General features: G+C 44.8%; 1 protein-coding gene across 10 annotated transcripts in view; it reads left to right on the top strand.

The window, feature by feature from the left end:
* Window positions 1-22,356, top strand: part of LRRC49 (leucine rich repeat containing 49) — a 72,555-nt gene extending 50,199 nt beyond the window's left edge. For 7 of the 10 annotated variants that reach the window (XM_083586493.1, XM_083586492.1, XM_083586494.1 and 4 more), the window contains 5 exons: window positions 1,569-1,806; window positions 3,933-4,118; window positions 7,086-7,195; window positions 10,411-10,564; window positions 21,661-22,356. In XM_083586493.1, coding sequence (XP_083442619.1) covers window positions 1,569-1,806; window positions 3,933-4,118; window positions 7,086-7,195; window positions 10,411-10,564; window positions 21,661-21,867 — 895 coding nt within the window. In that variant the 3' untranslated portion in view covers window positions 21,868-22,356. Of the gene's footprint in view, window positions 1-1,568; window positions 1,807-3,932; window positions 4,119-7,085; window positions 7,196-10,410; window positions 10,565-21,492; window positions 21,632-21,660 lie in introns of those variants that run through there. The other 3 variants (XM_083586497.1, XM_083586495.1, XM_083586496.1) reach the window with 3 other exon arrangements.
* The last annotated feature ends 663 nt before the right edge of the window (window positions 22,357-23,019 follow it).

Here is a 23,019-nt window from a genome sequence, read left to right as displayed (position 1 = left end):
AGTTCACACCTGCCCCCCCCAAGACTTCCCCCAGCTTCCCTTTCTGGTTTATAACATATTTGTTTGTTCTGCTTATAATTTTATATACCTTGTATACTAAAATTAAAATAGTATTCTTAATCTATTCTTAACATTTTTACCTCATATTTGTGTTTTCTATTTATATTTGTCCATTGTAAGTGTTTTACTCAAGGGGGCCCACTAGGGGCGCCTTGAAAGATGGCTGCTAATAACATCTTGTCCAGCTTGCAAGAGGTAATTAGAGGCTGATATGGGGAGTACATCAGCCTCCCTTCATCTTTTCAGGGAAGGAAAAGACGCTGCCTCACCTGCTGTTGCCATAAATCACCCCCGAGTTCGGATGAAGGAGGGGGTGAGAGGCACTAGGTGGAAAGCCCTCGGGCAAGCTTGGAGCTCCCTGCCAGCTTCTTTCACGAGCGAGCCTGGCTGCGATGTTTAAAAAGAAGAAAAGAATTGGACCAATAAACGCACATGCTTCAAGAGAAATCAGGAATGCTTTTATCTGCTAATAAATTTACCACTGAGTGAAGAAGATCGAGACGGAAGGACGAAGGACGAAAGGAACAGAGATAACACCAGAGAACTGACGACATTTTGGTATGTGGACGGTACAAGGGGGGGGGAGACTTTTTTATTTTATTTTTATGTGAGTACCTGATAACCCTCCCCCTCAAAAAACCGTCTCGACGACTAATTTACAAGTGGGAGTGAAAATGAACTGTGTGGAAATAATTATATGTCTGTGAAAGATTTGGAAACAAGTGAGTCTCTCTCAGTGACGCAGTAAGAAATGCTTCGATTCGTAGGCAGATCTCGGCTGCAAGATGGATGGTCTAGGGAGGAAGAGCTGCTTGGATATCAGGCTGGAATCGTAAATCAGAAAGGGCTGTTATCCTCCTGGAAGACTAATTATGAGGCAGCGGGTCTGGAAAATAAACGAGTGGACATTTAGACTGTATTTCACCGGAATGACAGGACGGAATGTCTGCTCGAAAACATGATGGTTGGATTTGTGGACATATGAGAGAGCATTATAAAACCCACACAGAGACAAAATAAGACTGTTCCTTTTAATCCACTTGTGGAGAAAACTCGGAGGTGACAGAAAAGGAAAATGAATAAATGACAAATATGAGAAGATGGGACTGGAAACATCATTGCAGTAAGGAAAGCAGCACGAATTTGGATCTTTGGATTCCTGACGATCGAGGAGCATGGGTACCCCCCACAAAAAAAAAAATTAATTTGGAAAACATTTGGACTTTATGATGTGTATTGATATAATTTGGACTAATTGGTATGATATGTTTAATTTGGCAAATGGAAACTTAATAAAAATTATTGGAAAAAAAGTAAGTGTTTTACTCAAATCCTGCAAGTGAGTTCATTTCAATGCATTCTTTCTGTATATACATCATTGTTGTTTAGTCATTTAGTCGTGTCCGACTCTTTGTGACCCTGTGGACCAGAGCACGCCAGGCACTCCTGTCTTCCACTGCCTCAATCGGTAGGGCTTGCCTTTAAAAGACTTTTATTTCTCCTTGCAGGTCTCTTGATTCACTTTTGAACAAAGGCACGCAAGGGCTGCCTGTCCTCGATTCACACTTGGTAGAGATAGAAGGTGACACCGTGTACCTATATGGCTCTGGAGCTCTGGAATCCCTTGATCGAAACTGGAGTGTACAGACGGCTGGGAGCATCACCACAATCTCCTTTAATTTCATAGACTTTGATGAAATTGTTCCAGTGTTGCCAAAACTGAGGATCAGATTTCCCAATTCTCTAGTAAGAAGTTTTGTTCTTGATCTTTTAGCAATCTGGGACAAGAGGCAGGATGTCCAAATGTCTAATTTGGTTCAAGAAAAGAACCTACAAGATGCCCTTCTGGATCAGGCTAAGACTCCATTTAGTTCAGCCTTCTGTTTCCCACAGTGGACATCAAGATTCCTCTGGAAAAGCCCACAAGCAGAACCTGAGGGCAATAACACTCTCCCTTCAGTACTCCCCAGTATCTGCCTCTAATTGTGGAATGTGGAACCAGGGTTTAGTAGTTTGACCATTTGACTCAGGCTGTGGAGACCCATGGCCATGAGGCTCACTTGGTGACTTTGGCCAGCCACATTCTCTCAGCCTGACAGGCTTGCTGTGAGGGAGGGAGCACCCTGTACACTACTTAGAGCTCCTTGGAGGTGGGATAAAGAGATAAATTCTGTTTAGCCATCATGGCTAACAGTGATGAACAGATCTCCTCCATGAAGTAGTATAATTCCCCTTTAAAACTTTCTGATTTATGACCGGTGCCACGTCTTGTGGCAAGGCAAGAAGTACTTTTCTTTTTCTTGTCCTGAACCCACAGCCAACCAGTTTTACCTTCTACCTTTTGTGGATGTCATTTGACTTAGCTTGTCTGTCTCTCTTATTTGTGTGGCATACCACATGCAGCAGATAATTTACCATACAACCAATGGATGGCAGACATTCACATTGTAGCAGAAATTGTGTGAATGTTCTCAGGTGGCCTCCTGAGACATTATGTGGCAAGTATTTGTGCTCAAGATTGGGCAAACTTGTAAAAGCAGAATTTGGCAATTGCTGATGACTGCTATGATGGAATGACTGAAGTTTGCTCTTCTCAGCCATAGAAAATAATTAAGTGAAGAGCAGATTACATCACTGCATAGATAAATTGGCACCCAGACTACACCCACACACCCTCAAGCACATAGTCATGTGTGTTTAAGTAGAAGTTTGCACGCTAACTTGGGCAAACAAGCATGGAAATATCCAGAAACAAGCCTTTGTAGCCTTCTAGCCATCTAGTCTGTACCACCACTGCTCCTTTTGCATGCCTAGAAGAGAGAGACAAGGTGAGTAGAGGAAGCTCTACCTCCTTGCTCGTATTTGTACATGTGTGCTTGGAGAGAGCAGGTGAACAGCAAAGAAGAGGAGGAAGTCCAGGGGTGAGTAGTAGTAGTAGTAGTAGTAATAATAATAATAATAATAATAATAATAATAATAATAATAATAATAATATATTTGTTCCCCCGTCCATCTGGCTGGGTTTTCCCAGCCACTCTGGGCAGCTCCCAAAATAATAATAATAATAATAAAGCAACAAAACATCCAACATTAAAAACTTCCCTAAACGGCTGCCTTCAGATGTCAGATAGTTGTTTCTTTCCTTGATGGGAGGGCGTTCTACAGGGTGGGCACCACTACCGAGAAGGTCCTCTGCCTGGTTCCCTGTAGCTTCACTTCTCACAGTGAGGGAACCGCCAGAAGGCCCTTGGAGCTGGACCTCAGTGTCCGGGCTGAGCAATGGGGGTGGAGATGCTCCTTCAGGTATACTGGGCCGAGGCCATTTAGTGGGCTCCCTGCTTGGATGTGGGTGTCAGCATGTGCTGAGTGATTCCAGGGTCTAATAAAGGTCCTGTCCAGCTCATGAATACTCACTGCAAGAGTCCCAGGACCTTGGTTTATTGCCAGGTCCGGCTCAAGATGATTTGCTGTCTGAGGCAAAGGATAAGATGACATATCCACTCCTTATACAGAAGCTGCCTTGGCTGGCAGTTAAATCTTCACCACTGGCAATGGGAGAGCATCCCCCGTTGCACTTGACGGCAGCAGGCTGGTGCACAGGTCAGGATGTGTGGTACCCGGCTATGTCTGCTCCACATCCCTCAGCATCTGGCTAATGGTTGGCTGGTCTTGGCTATTGCCCTATTTGGTACGTTGTGCTGGGTCTCAGTGCAAAGGCCTAATGTCAAAGCGAGTAGAGACCTTTGACTAGCACAGCCAATCTGGTGCTGTCTGATATTTTTCAAAATGGCCACCCAGCCCCTTGCAATCATTGTATCTTCCACTAAATGTCTAATGCTGCCTGCCTTCTTGTTTTGCTTGTTTCTTTACAGCACCTGAAATTTAAGGAGAACAACCTTGCTGTGTTGAAACAGTTCAATGCCTTAGCCCAACTTCGCCGCCTTGAGCAGCTAACAGTTGATGCTCAAGGAAATCCAGTTGTCACCTTCACCCTGTGGAAGTATTACGTGATGTTTAGACTGGGCCATTTCAACCTGCAAAAAATAAATGGAATGGAGGTAAGAATAGGCAGCATTTTCAAGGGGGGGGGGGCATTCAGACACCTTAGAGCTGGTTCAGTTGGTCTTATCACTGACTCACTTCTGCAAGAGAAATTGCTTGTGTGAGAGGTCTACTCACAGTGTAAAACAATCTCAGTATGATTGCAGGAGTCCCACAACAGGGCTGTCTCATCTCTAAGGAGCCCCAGTTACAGAGGACGTGCAAGAGTTTTTCCTGCCTCTTTTGCATTTCTTACATGAATTGGTTGTTTATCTGAGCCATTTTTCTGGTGTTCCACAAGGCGACAGATCTGTCTGTTGAGCCAGCTGTCATTCCAACAGCAAAAAAAGAAAAAAAATGAAGTCATTGTAGAAGCTAAGCAAGAAATCCGAAGGTCAGGAAGCAAAAAATAAATAAATTAGGATCTGTGCTGCAATTATTTTTTTTGTTTTTGTTTTGCAAAACTATTCTATCTTTTGTTAAGTTCAGTATGTTTAATTGGTTATATTGGTCATACAGGAAAGCCTTAAATTAACTGATAATTGGAAACCATTGTTTATAATTTGTTACAAACTGGGCTTATATTAGATAACTAATGAAATATATACCTAGGAGTACAAATGGCAAGATTTACTTTCCAATTCTTTTCTGGCATGCATTAACCATGGAGTGGGGGGGGGGGGATCACTAAACTCAACTGAAACCTCCCAGAGGGAGGAGAAAGAAAGCCAGGGAATAGTTACCCTATAGTAACTCAGGACCTTATAAAGCAGAACATGCCATAAAATTTCTAATACCTCAGTTTGGACATTTTTCTTAGCTAAGCATAACTCATATTTATGAGAACATTGTAGAGCCATCTTGTACTATCAAGCAAAATGAATGCCTCCCTTTTCAGTCTGTCTTAGTTGTTGGACTCCATCTACCCTTCACACTGTCCAGCCTGGTCAGCAGCAGGGCCAGAGGATGGGCTGCTTTGTAGCCCAGCAGCATACGGATAGCCAGCCAGGTTCCCTACCCCTGTTCTGTGGAAACAAGCCAGTGTTACGCCTTGGCTTATGGAGCTGGCTTGTTTCAGCAATTCAGATTTAAGATTAACCATGCAATGGATAAATGCAGTTGGGTTAAATTGTAATGAATCTAAAATGGAAGTGGAAGCTTCCACTCGCTTCCTTGCAGCCATATTGGAGGAGGGAGAAGAAAATATGTGACCTGGAGGATCCCTGCAGCTAAGTCTGCAATATGGGGGGGAGGAAAATGGCTCTGCAGAGAGAGTGTGTAGGTAATGTGCTTTTGAAAGATATTATAAAGGCTATGGCACCATATGAAGGAGCGTCTCCACCCCCATCGTTCAACCCAGACCCTGAAGTCCAGCTCTGCGGGCCTTCTGGCGGTTCCCTCACTGTGAGAAGCGAAGTTACAGGGAACCAGGCAGAGGGCCTTCTCGGTAGTGGTGCCCACCCTGTGGAACGCCCTCCCATCAGATGCCAAGGCAATAAACAACTATCTTGACGTTTAGAGGACATCTCAAGGCAGCCCTGTTTAGGGAAGTTTTTAATGACTGATGTTTTAATGTATTTTTAATCCTTTGTTGGAAGCCTCCCAGAGTGGCTGGGGAAACCTAGCCAGAGGGGCGGGGTATAAATAAATTAACAACAACAGCAACAGCAACAGCAACAATTTATTATTATTATTATCATCATTATTATTATATTTATTTATTTTGGGGAAGGATGCTCCATAGGTGGATCTATGAGTAATGCAGTGAGCTCATAGAATCAGGCCCAAGTCCCAGCCACTCTATCTGGAGGTGATAAAAATTCTACTCTCCCTTACGGTTGTTGTAAGAATGATTGTGTGAAATGCTTTGAAACACTATGTATTATTATTTGCAATAATTGCCAGTTTGGTTGCAGTCTTGCTGTGCGGCGTCAGGCAAAATGATCGTCAGTTTTAGTTCTTTGTCTGTAAAATGGAGGTAATTATGCCCTGTATGCCATGGTGGTTGTGAAAGTGAAAGGAGGAAGCTTGCAAAGTACTTGTGCATGCTGCAGCACAGACTCGTTAATGCTAAGTAAGAATGGGCACAGGCCATGCAAAAGAAAGCAGTTTTCAAATCATAGAATTGTGGAGTTGGGAGGGGCCCATGGGGTCAACTAGCCCCACCCCCTGCAATGCATCTATACAAGTGGGAGACATTTTACTGAGTTATTAAACCAGGGAGCCCACAAATACAGTATCCAGTGGCAACCTTTCATTTTAATTTTGGAATAAAATTCTGCAGTAAAATTCTCTAACCAACGTAATCTACTATAGGAGAAAAGGCCACCAGCAATACAAGGAGGCCTCTGTCAAAATGGCACCAGGATGTTAGGCTCTTGTTATGGGCTGGAGGGAAGGTGGGGGAACAGGCACACACAGAGGTGACCAGCTGCTCCTCTCCTGCAAAACTGCACACTCAGCTTTGGGTACAGAAGGGACATGCTTGCTTGCCTTTGCAGATGTGGATACTGAGGTGCTGACCTTCATTGGCTACCAGAAACCATGACTGCCAAACCCAGTCATTTTTGGAAACTTGTGCAAAACCTTTCTGGTGAAATGGAGAGCACTTTGAAGTGGATCACTTGGTGTCTTTTTATTAATTGCTTTGTTTGAAAATTTAACAAGAAAAGAAAAAAATGAATTAAAATGAAAAGAAGAGGAAGGAAAAAACACATTAATAATAATAAACAGAGATTTCTAATAATAAGAGTAGACCTCATTCAGTTCATATTGTGGATAGAGTGACTATCAGTACATGAATCTTAAATTAAACATGTAAGTTAACACAAGCCCTTCAGCTGTCCAAATAGGTATCCTCACCAAATGGATGCCTGTGTAAAATATGTTTGAATTCAACCAGAGCAGTGAGGTCCTTGGCCCATTGTGTATTACCATGGCCCAGATGGTGCCACTTTGACTCCTCCATCTTTCCCCTTCTGCAGGTTACCCAGAATGACATGGTCATGGCCGAAAATCTCTTTGGTGTCTTAGCATATGTAGCATCTTCAGATGTACCCTACTGCCGCCTGCTTTCATTCCTCGGAGATTGCAGGTAAATATAAATACACACATGAGAGTCATTTTGCTTTGTATGCCAAGGCTGTGATTAATTGCATACACATAGAGCTGCCCCGGGATTGTGCTTCCCCATTCAATTCAACAGAGGGGCAGCTTCTTTGTATGCACAAAAAGAAGCCTCCTGCGGATGTCCCTGGAGGCAGAGGCGGAGCAAGGCGGGTGCGGCGCACTCTGGGTGCCATCCTGACGGGGCTGACATTCTGCCCCCCCCCCCCGTGACTCCCAAGCCTACAGTGAGCTGGGGAAAGGGGAGCTGCAAAGCGGCGTGCAAAGACAAGCCTACCCGCTAGCCATCGGCTGTGCGCGGCTTTGCAGCTCCAGCTCTCTCAGAGCTGCAGCCGCGGGCAGAGGATCCTGCCGCCGCCCGTTGGCTCATGTAGCGACGCTGTGCATGCGCCATATGTATGGCGCACATGCATGGTCGCCGGGCGGTTTGCCCCACCCCCTGACACCCAGCACCGGGGGTCGGTTAGCCTTCCTTCACCCCTGCCTGAAGGAGGGCTACGAGAGCATCTCTGAAGACATTTGGAATAGACAGTACAGTAGTGGGACAGGCGGACTGATTTTGTTTAGTTTGCCTCCCCCCTCATGAGCCTGCATGAGAACGCCATTCCACCCTAGAGATCACCGTTCAAGTCCCCTGATGCACAACAAATAGGGCCCTGGCAGAGAACCACCTTCTTTTGTGATACCCACAAAACGGAAGGTCCTCCTTAGAGAGGTACATCTCCCCTTGACTGCCATGAAGACCATCCTGTTTTGGTGCAATTGTTCAGAATTGTGCTACCTGTAAGGTTGTGCTTCCTCCTTCTTTAACTCTGCTGTTCTGGTATGTTGACTTTCAAGTAGAGATTCATCACAAACGGCTGTTTCCATTCTGCTGCAGATGGTTTCTGCCAAATACTACGTTATTTTTCTCACAGTATGCTAGTTAATGTATGTAACTTACATTCATTACAGTGTAAAGGAAACGTCAAACAATGTGAACATAATTAATTAATTATGTATTGTTTGTGGACTTAAAGCCCCCGCCCACAACATAAATGAATAACTCTCGTATCTGCTTCAATGATTTTCATTCCTGATCACAGACAAATACACAAACCAGCAATTTTCACTTCTTTTTAAATTTTGCATGGAAATCTAGTGCGCATGTGTCTGCCATCATTGTGCTGCTTCAGTGGAGACTTCTTCATTCCTTTTCCCTGGAGACTTCAGTTTCAGATTTTGCCTACAACCACAAGGTGGCAATATCTTCCCATAATGATGGCAGATTATGTTCCTGGGACGCGGGTGGCGCTGTGGCTTAAACCACAGAGCCTAGGGCTTGCCGATCAGAAGGTCGGTGGTTCGAATCCCTGCAATGGGGTGAGCTCCCGTTGCTCAGTCCCTGCTCCTGCCAACCTAGCAGTTTGAAAGCACGTCAAAGTGCAAGTAGACAAATAGGTACCGCTCTGGCGGGAAGGTAAACGGCGTTTCCGTGCTTCACTGGTTCGCCAGAAGCGGCTTAGTCGTGTTGGCCACATGACCCGGAAGCTGTACTCCGGCTCACTCCGCCAATAAAGCGAGATGAGCGCTGCATCCCCAGAGTCGTCTGCGACTGGACCTAACGGTCAGGGGTCCCTTTACCTTTACCTTTAGCTATCCCTTTCACGGGTAATACAAACTGTTCTTTCCCAACTTTCCTGCTTTTAGGTTCTTATCTTTAAGTATTATTCCTCAGAGTCACTTATTTCACTTATTTTATTCCGTGACCAGCCACTCTCAAAATGGCGAAGGTGCCGCTCCTTTCGCTTTCCCGCTAGAGCTGGCTTGCATCTTCCCTCCTCCGAATCTGAGCTAGAACTGAACCCTTGCTTTTCCTGGGAACATCCTGTCCCTCCCTGTTGTTCCTGTTGCTCTCTTCTATTAGCTTCACTGCTCTCCTCCCCCCTTGGGGAAAGCTTTCTCCATCTGGGAAACTGGGAACTTCTAACTCTAACTCTTCCCTGACAGATGACTCCTGTAGAAAGGCAGAATTAAAAACAGCCACCCTTCCTTTATTTATTTAGAAGATTTAATAAACCACTTAACACAAAAGTTCCAAAGCTGTGCTCATAGAGCATTATTATCCTAATGTTAACATAAAGCAGCTTCATAACTTCAATTAGGGTCACATGTCTTGGTGGAACCACTGAGATAGTTGGTCTGGGGGTTTACAGTGTGTTGTCATCAATAATGGGTGGAACCCAAAGTTCCTGAGAGACGGCCTCCTCCCCTGCTATTCTTCCAGCTCCCTAAGATCACTAGGAAGGATCTTTCTTTGGGTCCCACTTCGGGTGGAGACATGGTTGATGATGACTCGAGAGAGGGCCTTGATAGTGGATGCATCAGTATTGTGGAAAACCTTGCCCTGTTAAATGGATGGCTTCCTTTCTCGACATTTTTTGCTGGCTGATATCTGATGTTTCTTTAAATGGATTTGTTATGTTTTTTATATTTGTGTTGTTTTTATTCTTTGTATTTTAATATATATGTTATTGTATTTTTATTTTAAAATGTTGTCGGTTGCCCTGCGTGATGGCATGGGAACCAGAAGGGCAAGATAGAAACATTCATATAAAATTAAATAAAGAAAATGTTTAGTTTCACTACTACTTTTTTCAGTTTTCATTTTGGTCCATCGCCAATGTGTTTAGATTTCCCAAACCCCACCCCTATTTCTCTCTCTCTCTGAGACTCATTTACAATACAGTCATACCTCATGTTACGTTTGCTTCATGTTACGTTCTGTCAGGTTGTGTCCCGTGGCAACCCGGAAGTACCCGTTACTTCTGGATTTCGTTGCTTGCACATGCGCACAATCACTAAATCGCACTTCGTGCATGCACACAAGCTCCAAATCATGCAGCGCACCTGCGCAGATACAGCGCTTCAGGATGCGCTCTTTTCATGTTGTGAACGGGCCTCCGGAACGGATCCCATTCGCAACCAGAGGTACCACTGTATCTGTCAAACACATCTATCAAGGGGCTGCAGTTCTGAGATAACAGAGGAATACCTTGCATGAATCGGGCAGCAAGATATTCAGTAACCAGGAACCCATGAATTTGAATGGACAAGCACAAATGAAAGGTTACTCAGGCAATGGCCAAGCTACAGTAATTTAGCTCTGTAAATCTCTCTCCTTCCTGCCTTGCCTGTCCTTAGGAAGAAACAATTGTGTTATCTTTTGGAAGCAAAGGGGAAGAAATTGGGAACTGCCAGTGAGGATGGCAATGATCGCCGAAAGCTGGGAGGAGAGAATGCCAGTCGGCTGGCGCTGAATTACACCACGAGAGATTCCCAGACAGAAAAGCTGGAGGTAAGGAGTTCCAGGTGGAGCAGATACTAAAAAAATTCCCAACTGTTTGTTTTTGTTACAGTAGCTCATTTACTTTTTAATGGGTTTATTTTTAATGGATATATTTTCTTCTGCTTCGAACAGCACAGTTGACTTCTATCTAGTGAAACAGTTTATTTCGAGATTTAACTGGAACATAACCAATACCTCCTGCTCTGCAACCTAGCGGTAGCACTATTAAAAATATTCATAAAGCTGGCATATGCACATTTGTTGTAAATGGAGATATTCAGCACAGGCTGGACATACCCAAAGACATTCTCTTTCTCCTTCTTTGTTCTGCTGTAAAATGAATATAAACAGGTTAGGGTTTCAATGGCAGAAAGCTGCTGATACATATTTGGTGCAGATGTGCAGTTGGGAATGAGCAAATACAGATGTATTTATTTTTATTGACCACCTTTCAGCAAAGAGAGTTCCCAGGTTTAAAATTCACCGTTCAATCAGTTGGTGGTGTGGGATTGGGGGGGGGCAGCCAAAGTGTATGAGAGAGGTATGGTATCTTCTACTACCATCTCCACCAAGTGCCTTGGTAGCCTTCTAGATTTCCAGCAGGCTTAGTGCCCCTCCAGACACTCCCAACTGCTTTCCAACTGCAGCACTTAGGGGCCCTTGGTGGGGAACAGTTAATTCGTTTGCCATTGAGAAATGTGTGTTGTTTAGGGAAGACCTCTGTGGCTAACAGTATGGTCTTACACATGTCCTAAATCCCATCGGGTGCAACAGCACGTATATCCAGGCAATTGTGTTTAGAATTGCCTGGATATAGGCAAAAAAGTAGTACAGTGGTGCCCCGCAAGACGAATGCCTCGCAAGATGAAAAACCCGCTAGACGAAAGGGTTTTCCGTTTTTCGATGCGCTTCGCAAGACGAATTTCCCTATGGGCTTCCTTCGCAAGACGAAAGCCCATAGGGAAATCTCCAGGACAGCGGGGAAGCGCAGCGCGTCTTCCACACTGTCCTCGGACCTCCTCCGAAGGCTGGCGGTGGGGCGGAGAGACCTCCTCCCGCCGCCAGCCTTCGGAAGGCTCCTCCGAAGGCTGGCGGTGGGGCGGAGAGACCTTCTCCCCGCGCCAGCCTTCGGATGGCTGTCCTGAAGGCTTGCGGTGGGAGGAGGGTTTTCCTTCCCACCGCCAACATTCAGAATGCTGTTCTGAATGTTGGCGGTGGGGAGGAAAAACCCTCCTCCCACCGCAAGCCCCGGGAACAGAGGAGAAGCGCTGCGCGCCTTCCCCTCTGTTCCTGGACCTGTCCTGAAGGCTTGCGGTGGGGAGACAAGCCCTTCTCCGCACCGCCAGCCTGGCAAGCGGTCTCCATAGGAACGCATTAATTGATTTTCAATGCATTCCTATGGGAAACCGTGCTTTGCAAGACGAAAAACTCGCAAGAAGAAAAAACTTGCGGAACTGTAGAAGATAGAAGACAGATTAAAACATTATGTAAAAACTCCTCTAAAAAAACAACCCACCACCAAAAGAGGGCACGGTAGTCTACATTCCTTTTTCTTCACCACTTGTAGGATCTGAGTAGTCTTCAAAGGCAGCCCACTTCATAACATACTGCAGTAGTCTAGCCTGCATGTGGCCAGGACATGAGACCACCTTTTGTATATTAATAGGTGGGCCTGAAGCTGAGGCCAGTTAGTGCTTTTTATGGCCAAGGTCAATTATGAACAGAGGCCCTTCCCCACTCCCAGAGCCATGTGTACAGAATTCTTATAAAGATCAAGAAAAGTGAGGCTGTGTAACACAGGGATTTGAAGCAGTAAATAGTATGCAAGACAAGCTAATAACAAAGCTTCACTTCATGATTCCATCACGTCTCAAGAAAAGACTATGTAGCAAAATAAGGTCCTTTGAGGAATCTCGCAACTGGGTAAATAGCAGTTTTTTTGCGGGGGTGTGTGTGTGGCAATGTGTGTGGAAAGGCAATGTTCCACATGTGCCTGTAGATCAGGGGTATCCAACATGGAGCCCTCTAGGTGTTGTTGGACTCCAACTCCCATCATCCTTGACCATTGGCTGCATTGCTAGGGCTGATGGGAGTTGGAGTCCAGCATCTGAAGGGCACCACATAGGCCACTCCTGCTGTGGATTTTACCAAACATCCTATGGGAACAAGTAAGAAGAAGAGTAACTGCCAGTTCAGCTTGTCATCAACTGCAAACTATCATCATAAATGTGACGGGTAGCTCACCCTTGAGGGCAGCAAGTTAATGTTACATTTTCAGATCGAGGCAGCTGGAAGGGATTTTCCCTCTCTTCTATTACCCATTAAAAACAGTTCTATGTGGTTTGCAGGAGCAAGTCATGACCTCACATTTTCAGCTGGGCTATAAATCAGTTGGATTAAACATTGTGACAGCTTCCAAAGAGCCAATTGTCATAGGGCTTTGTGGAAAGCCTTGATAGAAGGGGATTAGAATAATTGAACAAGAAAGCCTCAGTGTCACAACAATAGATTCTCCCCTCCCCACTCATCAGTGGAGGCCAAATTGCTTGATTTTCTAGATCTCATTGATCAAAAAATGTGTCCCGACACAGAAGGAATACTGGTGGGTGGGTGTACAGAGAGAATTCAGAGATACAAATTCAATACATAATAATGGGAAATGGTGCTCTATGGCACAGTATTAAAGTACACTGCCTAACAAACTTTTTCATAACAATAGACTTCCAACAGTATTGACAGTAGAAGTTGCTGCATCCAAATGATTAATGACTGCCAGCTTCAAGAAATACACACCAGTGTTGTTAATAGTTACATCCAAATACATTCCTGCCAACTGTGGCACTAAAAGGAACACACATCGTTGCTTTTTAAAGCCTGCAATCCTTGCTATATAATTATATAACCTTTAGAAGACATCTGACGGCAGTCCTGTATTGGGAAGTTTTTAATGTTTGATGTTTTATTATGTTTTTATATCATCATCATCAAACCTTTTATTGGCATCACATACAAACATCCATACAAATCAGTACAGAATTACCGCCTTCTCAGTGACACAAAACATTTGTCAAATGAAAGAGGCAAGGCAGTCTAACATTACATCTCTAGGTCTCCAGGGAGATCAGACGTCTGCAATGTGTTTCGACGACAAAAAACCAGATAAAGATATTTAGCCACTACCTTGGTGATCTCCTGATTATTCCCCAATAATAGAAAATGTAACTCTAACTCTGGTTTCCATTTGGAACTGCGGGCAGAGATCAACATATAGTTTACATTTAAGAACCATATGTGTAAGAGTTTCCACCTGATGGTCTTCACATGGGCAAATTCTTCTCCTTCCACCATTCCCGAGAACCTTCTCCATAGGAGGTTTGAAGGATCTGAATTAAAATGCCCTTCTTTCTTGAGGATTAAGCAAAAATTCAAGATAATTGTGGTTAATTTCATGTGCCCAAGAAAGTTGAAAGTTAAGAGGGGAACATGTTTTCTCTGCTGCTGCTGTTAGTTCCTGGCGTTCAATGTCCCACAACCTAAGTTTTTATTGTAGCCTTGGCAGATGGTGGGGACATTGATCGCAAAGATTCCACTGACAGCCCAAGTTGCTGTACCTTTATGTTAAACCGCTGTAGCCCTGGGGAAAGAAAGGGATCTAGCAAAACTTCACTAGGGAGAGGATCTCTATCTGTTGTGAGGCAGATGTTTAACCAGCATGTGAGAAATCTCGCCCAGGCTATGGTCTCTACCTTGTGTTGACCTCCCTCTAGACACAAGGCTGCATAGGGTACACAACGTGGGACAGCGAAAATCTTAAAATGGAAAGCTGCCTGCACTTGTTCTACCAGCTGGGTAAACCCTGGCAGCCAGACTGGAATTCCGTAGAGCAACTGAGCTATAACTTTGGCATTGAAGACCTAGAATCATAGAATCATAGAATCATAGAGTTGGAAGAGACCACAAGGGCCATCGAGTCCAACCCCTTGCCAAGCAGGAAACACCATCAGAGCACTCCTGACATATGGTTGTCAAGCCTCTGCTTAAAGACCTCCAAGGAAGGAGACTCCACCACACTCCTTGGCAGCAAATTCCACTGTCGAACAGCTCTTACTGTCAGGAAGTTCTTCCTAATGTTTAGGTGGAATCTTCTTTCTTGTAGTTGGAACCATTGCTCCGTGTCCGCTTCTCTGGAGCAGCAGAAAACAACCTTTCTCCCTCCTCTATGTGACATCCTTTTATATATTTGAACATGGCTATCATATCACCCCTTAACCTCCTCTTCTCCAGGCTAAACATGCCCAGCTCCCTTAGCCGTTCCTCATAAGGCATCGTTTCCAGGCCTTTGACCATTTTGGTTGCCCTCCTCCGGACACGTTCCAGTTTGTCTGTGTCCTTCTTGAACTGTGGTGCCCAGAACTGGACACAGTACTCCAGGTGAGGTCTGACCAGAGCAGAATACAGTGGCACTATTACTTCCCTTGATCTAGATGCTATACTCCTATTGATGCAGCCCAGAATTGCATTGGCTTTTTTAGCTGCCGCGTCACACTGTTGGCTCATGTCAAGTTTGTGGTCAACCAAGACTCCTAGATCCTTTTCACATGTACTGCTCTCAAGCCAGGTGTCACCCATCTTGTATTTGTGCCTCTCATTTTTTTTGCCCAAGTGCAATACTTTACATTTCTCCCTGTTAAAATTCACCTTGTTTGTTTTGGCCCAGTTCTCTAATCTGTCAAGGTCGTTTTGAAGTGTGATCCTGTCCTCTGGGGTGTTAGCCACCCCTCCCAGTTTGGTGTCATCTGCAAATTTGATCAGGATGCCCTTGAGTCCATCATCCAAGTCGTTGATAAAGATGTTGAATAAGACCGGGCCCAAGACAGAACCCTGTGGCACCCCACTAGTCACTCTTCTCCAGGATGAAGAGGAACCATTGATGAGGACACTTTGGGTTCGGTCAGTCAGCCAGTTACAAATCCACTGAGTGGTAGCATAGTCAAGACCGCATTTTACCAGCTTCTTTACAAGAATATCATGAGGCACCTTGTCAAATGCCTTGCTGAAATCAAGGTAGGCTACATCCACTGCGTTCCCTTCATCTACCAGGCTTGTAATTCTGTCAAAAAACGAGATCAGGTTAGTCTGACATGACTTATTTTTCAGAAATCCATGCTGACTATTGGTGATCACAGCATTCCTTTCTAGGTGCTCACAGACTGTTTGCTTAATGATCTGCTCCAGAATCTTCCCTGGTATTGATATCAGACTGACTGGGCGGTAATTATTTGGGTCCTCTCTTTTCCCCTTTTTGAAAATAGGGACAACATTTGCCCTCCTCCAGTCTGCTGGGACTTCGCCTGTTCTCCAGGAATTCTCAAAGAAGACTGCCAGTGGTTCTGAGATCACACCTGCCAGTTCTTTTAATACTCTTGGATGCAGTTCATCTGGCCCTGGAGACTTGAATACATCTAAACTAGCCAAGTATTCTTGTACTATCTCCTTAGTTATTCTGGGCTGTGTTTCCTCTGCTGAATCATTTGCTCCAAATTCTTCAGGTCAGGCATTGTTTTCTTTATCGGAGAAGACTGAGGCAAAGATGGCATTGAGGAGTTCAGCCCTTTCTGTGTCCCCTGTTTGCATTTCACCATCTTCTCTTCTGAGTGACCCCACTGTTTCTTTGTTCTTCCTTTTGCTACGAACATACCCATAAAAGCCTTTTTTGTTGCTTTTAACCTCTCTAGCAAGCCTGAGTTCATTCTGTGCTTTAGCTTTTCTGACTTTGTGTCTACACGTGCTGGCTATTTGTTTGAATTCCTCTTTGGTGGTTTCCCCCCTTTTCCATTTTTTGTACACATCCTTTTTTAATCTTAACTCAGTTAAAAGTTCTTTAGATAGCCACCCTGGCTTCTTTAGGCACCTTCCATGTTTCTGTCTCATTGGTATTGCCTGAAGTTGTGCTTTTACTATCTCCCTCTTAACAAACTCCCAGCCATCATGAACTCCCTTTCCTTTTAGTATTACTGTCCATGGGATCTCACCCAGCACTTCCCTAAGTTTTATGAAGTCGGCTTTCTTAAAGTCAAGAAATTGAGTCCTAGTATGCTTGGCTGCTCCTTTCCGCTGTATAGTAAACTTCAGAAGAGCATGATCACTCGTGCCTAATGATCCTTCCACTTCTACCCCACTAACCAGGTCATCAACATTGGTTAGGACCAGATCTAAAATGGCTGTTCCTCTTGTTGCTTCTCCCACTTTCTGGACAATGAAGTTGTCCGCAAGGCCAGTGAGGAATCTGTTTGACCTTATGCTCTTGGCTGAGTTTGACATCCAACAAATATCCGGGTAATTGAAGTCCCCCATTACTACTATCTCCCTTCCTTTTGCATGCTTGGCCATCTGTTCCAGGAAGGCATCATCTATGTCCTCCGTTTGGCTTGGGGATCTATAGTAAACTCCCACAATGAGGTCACTGTTATTCTTCTCTCCCTTAATTTTGACCCAAATGCTCTCACTTTGGCTTTGAGGTTCTAAATCTTGGATCTCTTCACAGGTATACACATCCCTGACATATAACGCCACTCCTCCTTTCTTGTCTGGTCTGTTTCTCTGAAATAGATTGTATCCCTCCATTATTACATTCCAATCGTGGGACTTAACCCACCAGGTTTCATATCCCCTCTGCCCTCTACCTTGAGGGCAGAGGGGATATGTGAATTACCTCTTGTTATAAAGAAACTCATTGTGGCCTGCATAGACATCTTACAGGCATTCACCACTGTTGCACGGTGCAAGGACCATAGAAGCCTATGATGGAATGTGATTCCCAGGTAGCTGAATTTGAATACCTGCTGGATGGGTTTCCCACCAAATACCCAGCTATAGCTTTTGCGTGAATTATGTTTTTATATGTGTTGGAAGCAACCCAGAGTGGCTAGGGCAAGCCAGTCAGATGAGTGGGGTACAAATATTTAAATTATTATTACCCTACTTACCTGTGAGAAAGCCTCACTGAATTCAATAGGACTTACTTCAGAGTACATGTGTTTTGGACTTCGCTGCTATTGTTTAAGCAAAATGAAATACAAGAGGCGCTCCATATTTCCCTTTGCTCACATTGATTTTTGCCAGATATTAACATTAGGTCTGTTGGGGAAGTTTGCTTTTGACTATTTGTGTCTTAAAACCATGGAGAGAAAAGGAAATTGGGACTGAGGGAGATGTTGGTATAAGGTCTGGAAAGGCATACGCAAGCTTGATATGTACATGCCTCACAATCCCCCTGGCTACAGATTTTGAAAATACATTTTGGTGTTTGATTCTTTTTCTCCTGTTGCAATTCTTTTTCACTGTTTCCAGTGCCACCCCCAACCGGATGAGCAGTGAATAATAATAATAATAATAATAATAATAATAATAATAATAATAATAATAATTTGTGGAAAAGTAAAAAGAGAAAACAGTAAATTGATGATAGATTTGTTTGTATTTTTGTACAAAGAAATGTTGTTTATTGTACACTGCTGTGGTATTTTGCAGTGTTTAGTGCTTTATAAATATTCCAAACAATAAACAAACAAACAGTTGTCAAGCAAGGGAGAGCACATGGCACTAATGGCCACACCTTGCTTTGATATTGACATTTGAACTGGGCTAACATTTTGTATATTCATTTGTACTCCTGGCGAGACAGGATGGACAGATCTTTCGAATTCGAATCTGGCTCTTTGTTGGCCAGTGATCCACATTTTATAACACATACCTCATTAATACTTCCACAGCCACAGATAGAACCAACAATCCTCCAATTAACCCAGGAGGGAGAGGGGGATTGACAGTTAATGAAACACCATGGGACTGTCCCCCCTGCTTGGGGTGCGGTTGGTTGGGTTTTATCTTCTAGGGATACTTACCCTATCAGACCTCCACCTCTTTCCCATACCATTTTGACCCAGGAGTCCTGGCCCAAGGATGACTTGTTATTGAGGGGATGTTACCCATCTATTGGGGATGCTAGTATGGGATCTGGGATTTCCACAATTGAAGGGCTAGGGAGGAATGGCGGTGGGGCTAGACATCTCTATCGGCGAAGGGTTTCGAGATGCAGTGATCCTCGAACCCCTTCCAATCTACACCCCATCCCAAGGGGTGAGGGTAGGGAGAGCAAGGATTACACACCTCCGTCATTGGTGCTGTGCAATGCCAGGTCCATAGGCAACAAAACCGCCACCATGTGTGACTTTTTTGTCTCGCAGGGGATTGACCTGGCTTGCGTGATGGAGACCTGGGTACGGGAAGGCGAAGTAGTCTCCCTACATGAGATAACACCCCCAGGTTTCTCTGTCCTCCATCAATCGCGGACTGTGGGTCGGGGGGGAGGAGTAGCGTTGTTATTCCGGGAGGATTGCTCTTTCAGAGCTCTGCCATCACCAGCGATCTCCGGCATTGAATGTGTTGGTCTCGTGTGGGGCACCAAGGAGAGCTTGGCTGTCATTAGATGACCTTGTTGAGGACTGGAATAACCGGCTCTTGGCAGCCATTGATGAGATCGCGCCTAAGCGCCCTCTGCGACCCCGTCGAAACCGGGCACCTTGGTTTACTGAGGAGCTCCAGAAAATGAAGCGGGATCTCAGACTGCTAGAGCGAGTATGGCGACGGACTCGTGACGGAGCCTCAAGAACATCTTATAGGACGCTTATGAAAGCCTATGAGATGGCTATGAAAGCTGCTAAGAAATCTTACTTTGCAGCTTCCATTGCATCCGCTAGCTCTCGCCCGGCACAACTTTTTAGAATAATTAGGTCAATAACGTCCTTAGGAGGACAACCAAATTTAAGCACAAATTCGACCCACAGCTGTGAGGCATTCGCGAGCTTTTTTGCAGAGAAAGTCCTGTTGCTCCGCCGTGACCTCCCTGCCAATTTAGATACAGTGACTGAACTGGAGGCCCCTCGACTGACTTCAGGTCCAGTGTTGGACCATTTCGATCGGATACTCCCTACTGATGTGGATAGATTCCTCCAAGTTGGTAGACCCACCACCTGCCTCCTTGATCCGTGCCCGTCTTGGCTGATTAGGGAGTGTCCAGATGTTGCGCGGACCGCCCTGGTTGAAATTATCAATTTGTCCCTTGACACGGGGACATTCCCAGGGGAACTGAAGGAAGCAGTGGTGTGTCCACTCTTAAAGAAAACTTCATTAGATCCCTTAGACCTATCCAATTACCGCCCAGTTTCAAATCTTCCATACCTGGGTAAGGTAATTGAGAGAGCGGTTGCTGAACAGCTTGGTAGGTTTCTGGAGGAAACATCGGCATTAGATCCATTTCAGTCCGGTTTCCGTCCTGGTTTTGGGACGGAGACGGCTCTGGTTGCCCTAACAGATGACCTCCGTAGACAACTGGATCGAGGCGGGTTAGGACTGCTGATCCTTTTAGATTTGTCAGCAGCCTTTGACATGGTCGATCATGATCTTCTGGACCACTGCCTCGCAGACGTGGGGATACAGGGCATAGCCCGTAACTGGCTGTGCTCTTTTATCTCTGGTCGGGGACAGAGGGTGGCACTAGGGAGGGAAATGTCGTCGCGCCACTCCTTGGTGTGTGGAGTGCCGCAGGGCGCAATTCTCTCCCCGATGCTTTTTAACATCTTTATGCGCCCCCTTGCCCAGATTATCCGGAGCTTTGGGCTGGGCTGTCACCAATATGCTGATGACACTCAGCTCTATCTGCTGATGGATGGCCACACCGACTCGGCCCCGAACACACTGACCAGATGCTTGGAAGCTGTGGCTGGATGGTTTCGTGGGAGCCGATTGAAACTAAATCCTTCAAAGACAGAGGTCCTATGGCTAGGTCGGGATGGCATGGGGATGAGGGACCAACTCCCTTCTCTTGCGGGGGCCCAATTAGTGCCATTGCCTTCCGTTAAGAGTTTGGGTGTAATCCTTGATGCCTCCCTTTCCATGGAGGCGCAAGTTACAGCAACAGCCAAGGCGACATTTTTCCACCTTCGCCGCATCAAGCAGTTGGTCCCTTACCTTTCCCGCCCCAACCTGGCCACAGTGATCCATGCGACGGTCATCTCCAGGCTTGACTACTGTAATTCGCTCTACGCGGGGCTGCCCTTGAAGCTGTCCCAGAAACTCCAGCGGGTACAGAATGCTGCAGCAAGGCTCCTCACAGGGTCTCTGCAATGGGAGCATATTCACCCAGTGCTTTTCAAGCTGCACTGGCTCCCGGTGGAGTACAGGGTCAGATTTAAGGTGCTGCTTTTGACCTTTAAAGCCCTTCACGGCCTAGGACCCTCGTACCTACGGGACCGCCTCTCCTGGTATGCCCCACGGAGAGCCTCAAGGTCCATAAATAACAACACCCTAGTGGTCCCAGGCCCTAAGGAAGTTAGATTGGCCTCAACCAGAGCCAGGGCCTTTTCAACTCTGGCTCCGGCCTGGTGGAACGCTCTGCCTCATGAGACCAGGGCCCTGCAGGATCTGATTTCTTTCCGCAGGGCCTGTAAGACAGAGTTGTTCTGCCTGGCCTTTGGCTTGGAGCCAATTTGATTCCCTCCCTCCCTCTCTTTCTTTTTTCTTTTCCTTCTCCTCCTGCGATGAGGCTACATTTTAATATTTTAATGTTCCATTATTTTAATGTTGTATTTTATTTTTGTTTTTAAGTTGTAATCATTCATCTTGTTTTTATTATTGCTTGTAAGCCGCTCTGAGCCCGGCCTTGGCTGGGGAGGGCGGGGTATAAATAAAAATTTATTATTATTATTATTATTATTTGAAGTGGAAAATACTTTGACAGCAGGCTGCTGTCTGAAGTGACTAGAATATTTTTGTTTTTAGCCTACCTTGGCTTGCTTTATAAGTTGAAAAATAGCTTCCTTTCTCTTCTGCCCAAGGGAGCTTGGCAATGCTCAAACACTTGTGTTCTCTGACCCCAGCAGAACCTGCTCTCAAAACAGATCCTTTGGTGTTCCTTGTTGTTCACTGAGGACCAACATTTCAGCCTGCTTCACTCTTATGTCTCTGGCATTTTTTAAATTAAGCTTAGCTGCTCTGGATGAATTTGTTTCCTGACCTTCACCCTTGAAAATGGCTCTTTTGCATAGGAAGCGAAGGACAGGAAGGACTTCTGCCATTCCTACATCCAAGACTTGGTGAAGGAAGCGGCTGACATCAATATGAAGAATGAGTCCTTGCAGAAGCTCTGGCCTCAGATGTTCATTGAACTCGTCAGAGACGCAGTGATTGAGATTCGCAATAAGGATTCCTACATGAAGCTCTGCCTGCAACGGATCGCCAGTCAGAAATCGTAGGGACATGGCTTCCTCTGCCCTTCAGGGCCACCCTACATTTTCCACAAAGGCCTAAAATAGTGTAAAAATTACCATCATTCTAGGACAGTGTGTATGTGTGTGTGTGTGTATATATATATATATTCCATTGAAGAAGCCTCATTTTCACCGTAAAATGTTCCCTCTTTTGCATTTTCAGATGGAGTTCTTTTTCCTTGTTCAAATATACACCCGTGTGTCTATACACCAGCTTAAAGCAGCAATATGCAGGTAACTTGGTATCTGTGCTGTGGTTTACTGGCTGTTTTTTGTTGCTGATGCTGCTGTTCTTTTTTGCTAGAGCACTCAAATTACCAGGTAAAAAGTCCCACTCTCTCTTATCCTCATCCTTTCAGCCGTTTTCCTGATTTGGCACTATTGTTGTTTGAGTTGGGGCAGAACTTCTCGGATGGAAATACTGGATTGGGGGGATTGAAAAATCAATAAATTATTCTTTTTGTAAACCCCAAATTTGATCTTTAGAGAATTGCTTTCATTTGGTTACAATGGCACCCTGCAATGCTAACCTTAAGGATTCAGTAGCAAAAGGTACTGATAGATCCTGCAAATACTAAAAAAAAATCAGGGATTTTTTTTTAATAGATTTTATTTTTGAATTTTCTATTTTACATAAACAAATGAATTAAATATGTAAACATATAATCACTTTTGACTTCTCTCCCCCCCCCCCATTGTGGATTTTAATGTAATGATTTCCCCCTCTGCATCTCTTTCATAACTCAATTTTTTATAAATCCTTTGTCAATCCATAGTTCAAATTTTTACTACAAGTTTTCTGTCAATCCTACAAATGTATGTAATTGTTTACAATAGCTTTTCAAATAAACTATAAACTTTCCCCATTCTTTATTAAAGACCTCCTCTTCCTGGTTTCTAATTATTCCTCTAAGTTTTGCCATCTTGGCGTAGTTCACCAATTTTAACTGCCACTCTTCCTTGGTCAGAGTTGTACCCTCTTTCCGTTGCTGGGCTAACAGAGTCCGCCTGGCCGTGGGCACGTACATAAATAGTTTTGTCTGGTCCTTCGGGATCTCTGGTCCTATAATGCCTAAAAGAAAAGCTTCTGGTTTATTAGGAAAAGTTATCTTCAACATTTTTCCCAGTTCATTATAT

This window comes from Podarcis filfolensis, assembly GCF_964270895.1.
Source record: "Podarcis filfolensis genome assembly, chromosome: 14".
NCBI lineage: Eukaryota > Metazoa > Chordata > Lepidosauria > Squamata > Lacertidae > Podarcis > Podarcis filfolensis.
The sequence above is the reverse complement of the archived record's forward strand: the minus strand, read 5'-3'. Positions and strand labels throughout refer to the sequence as shown.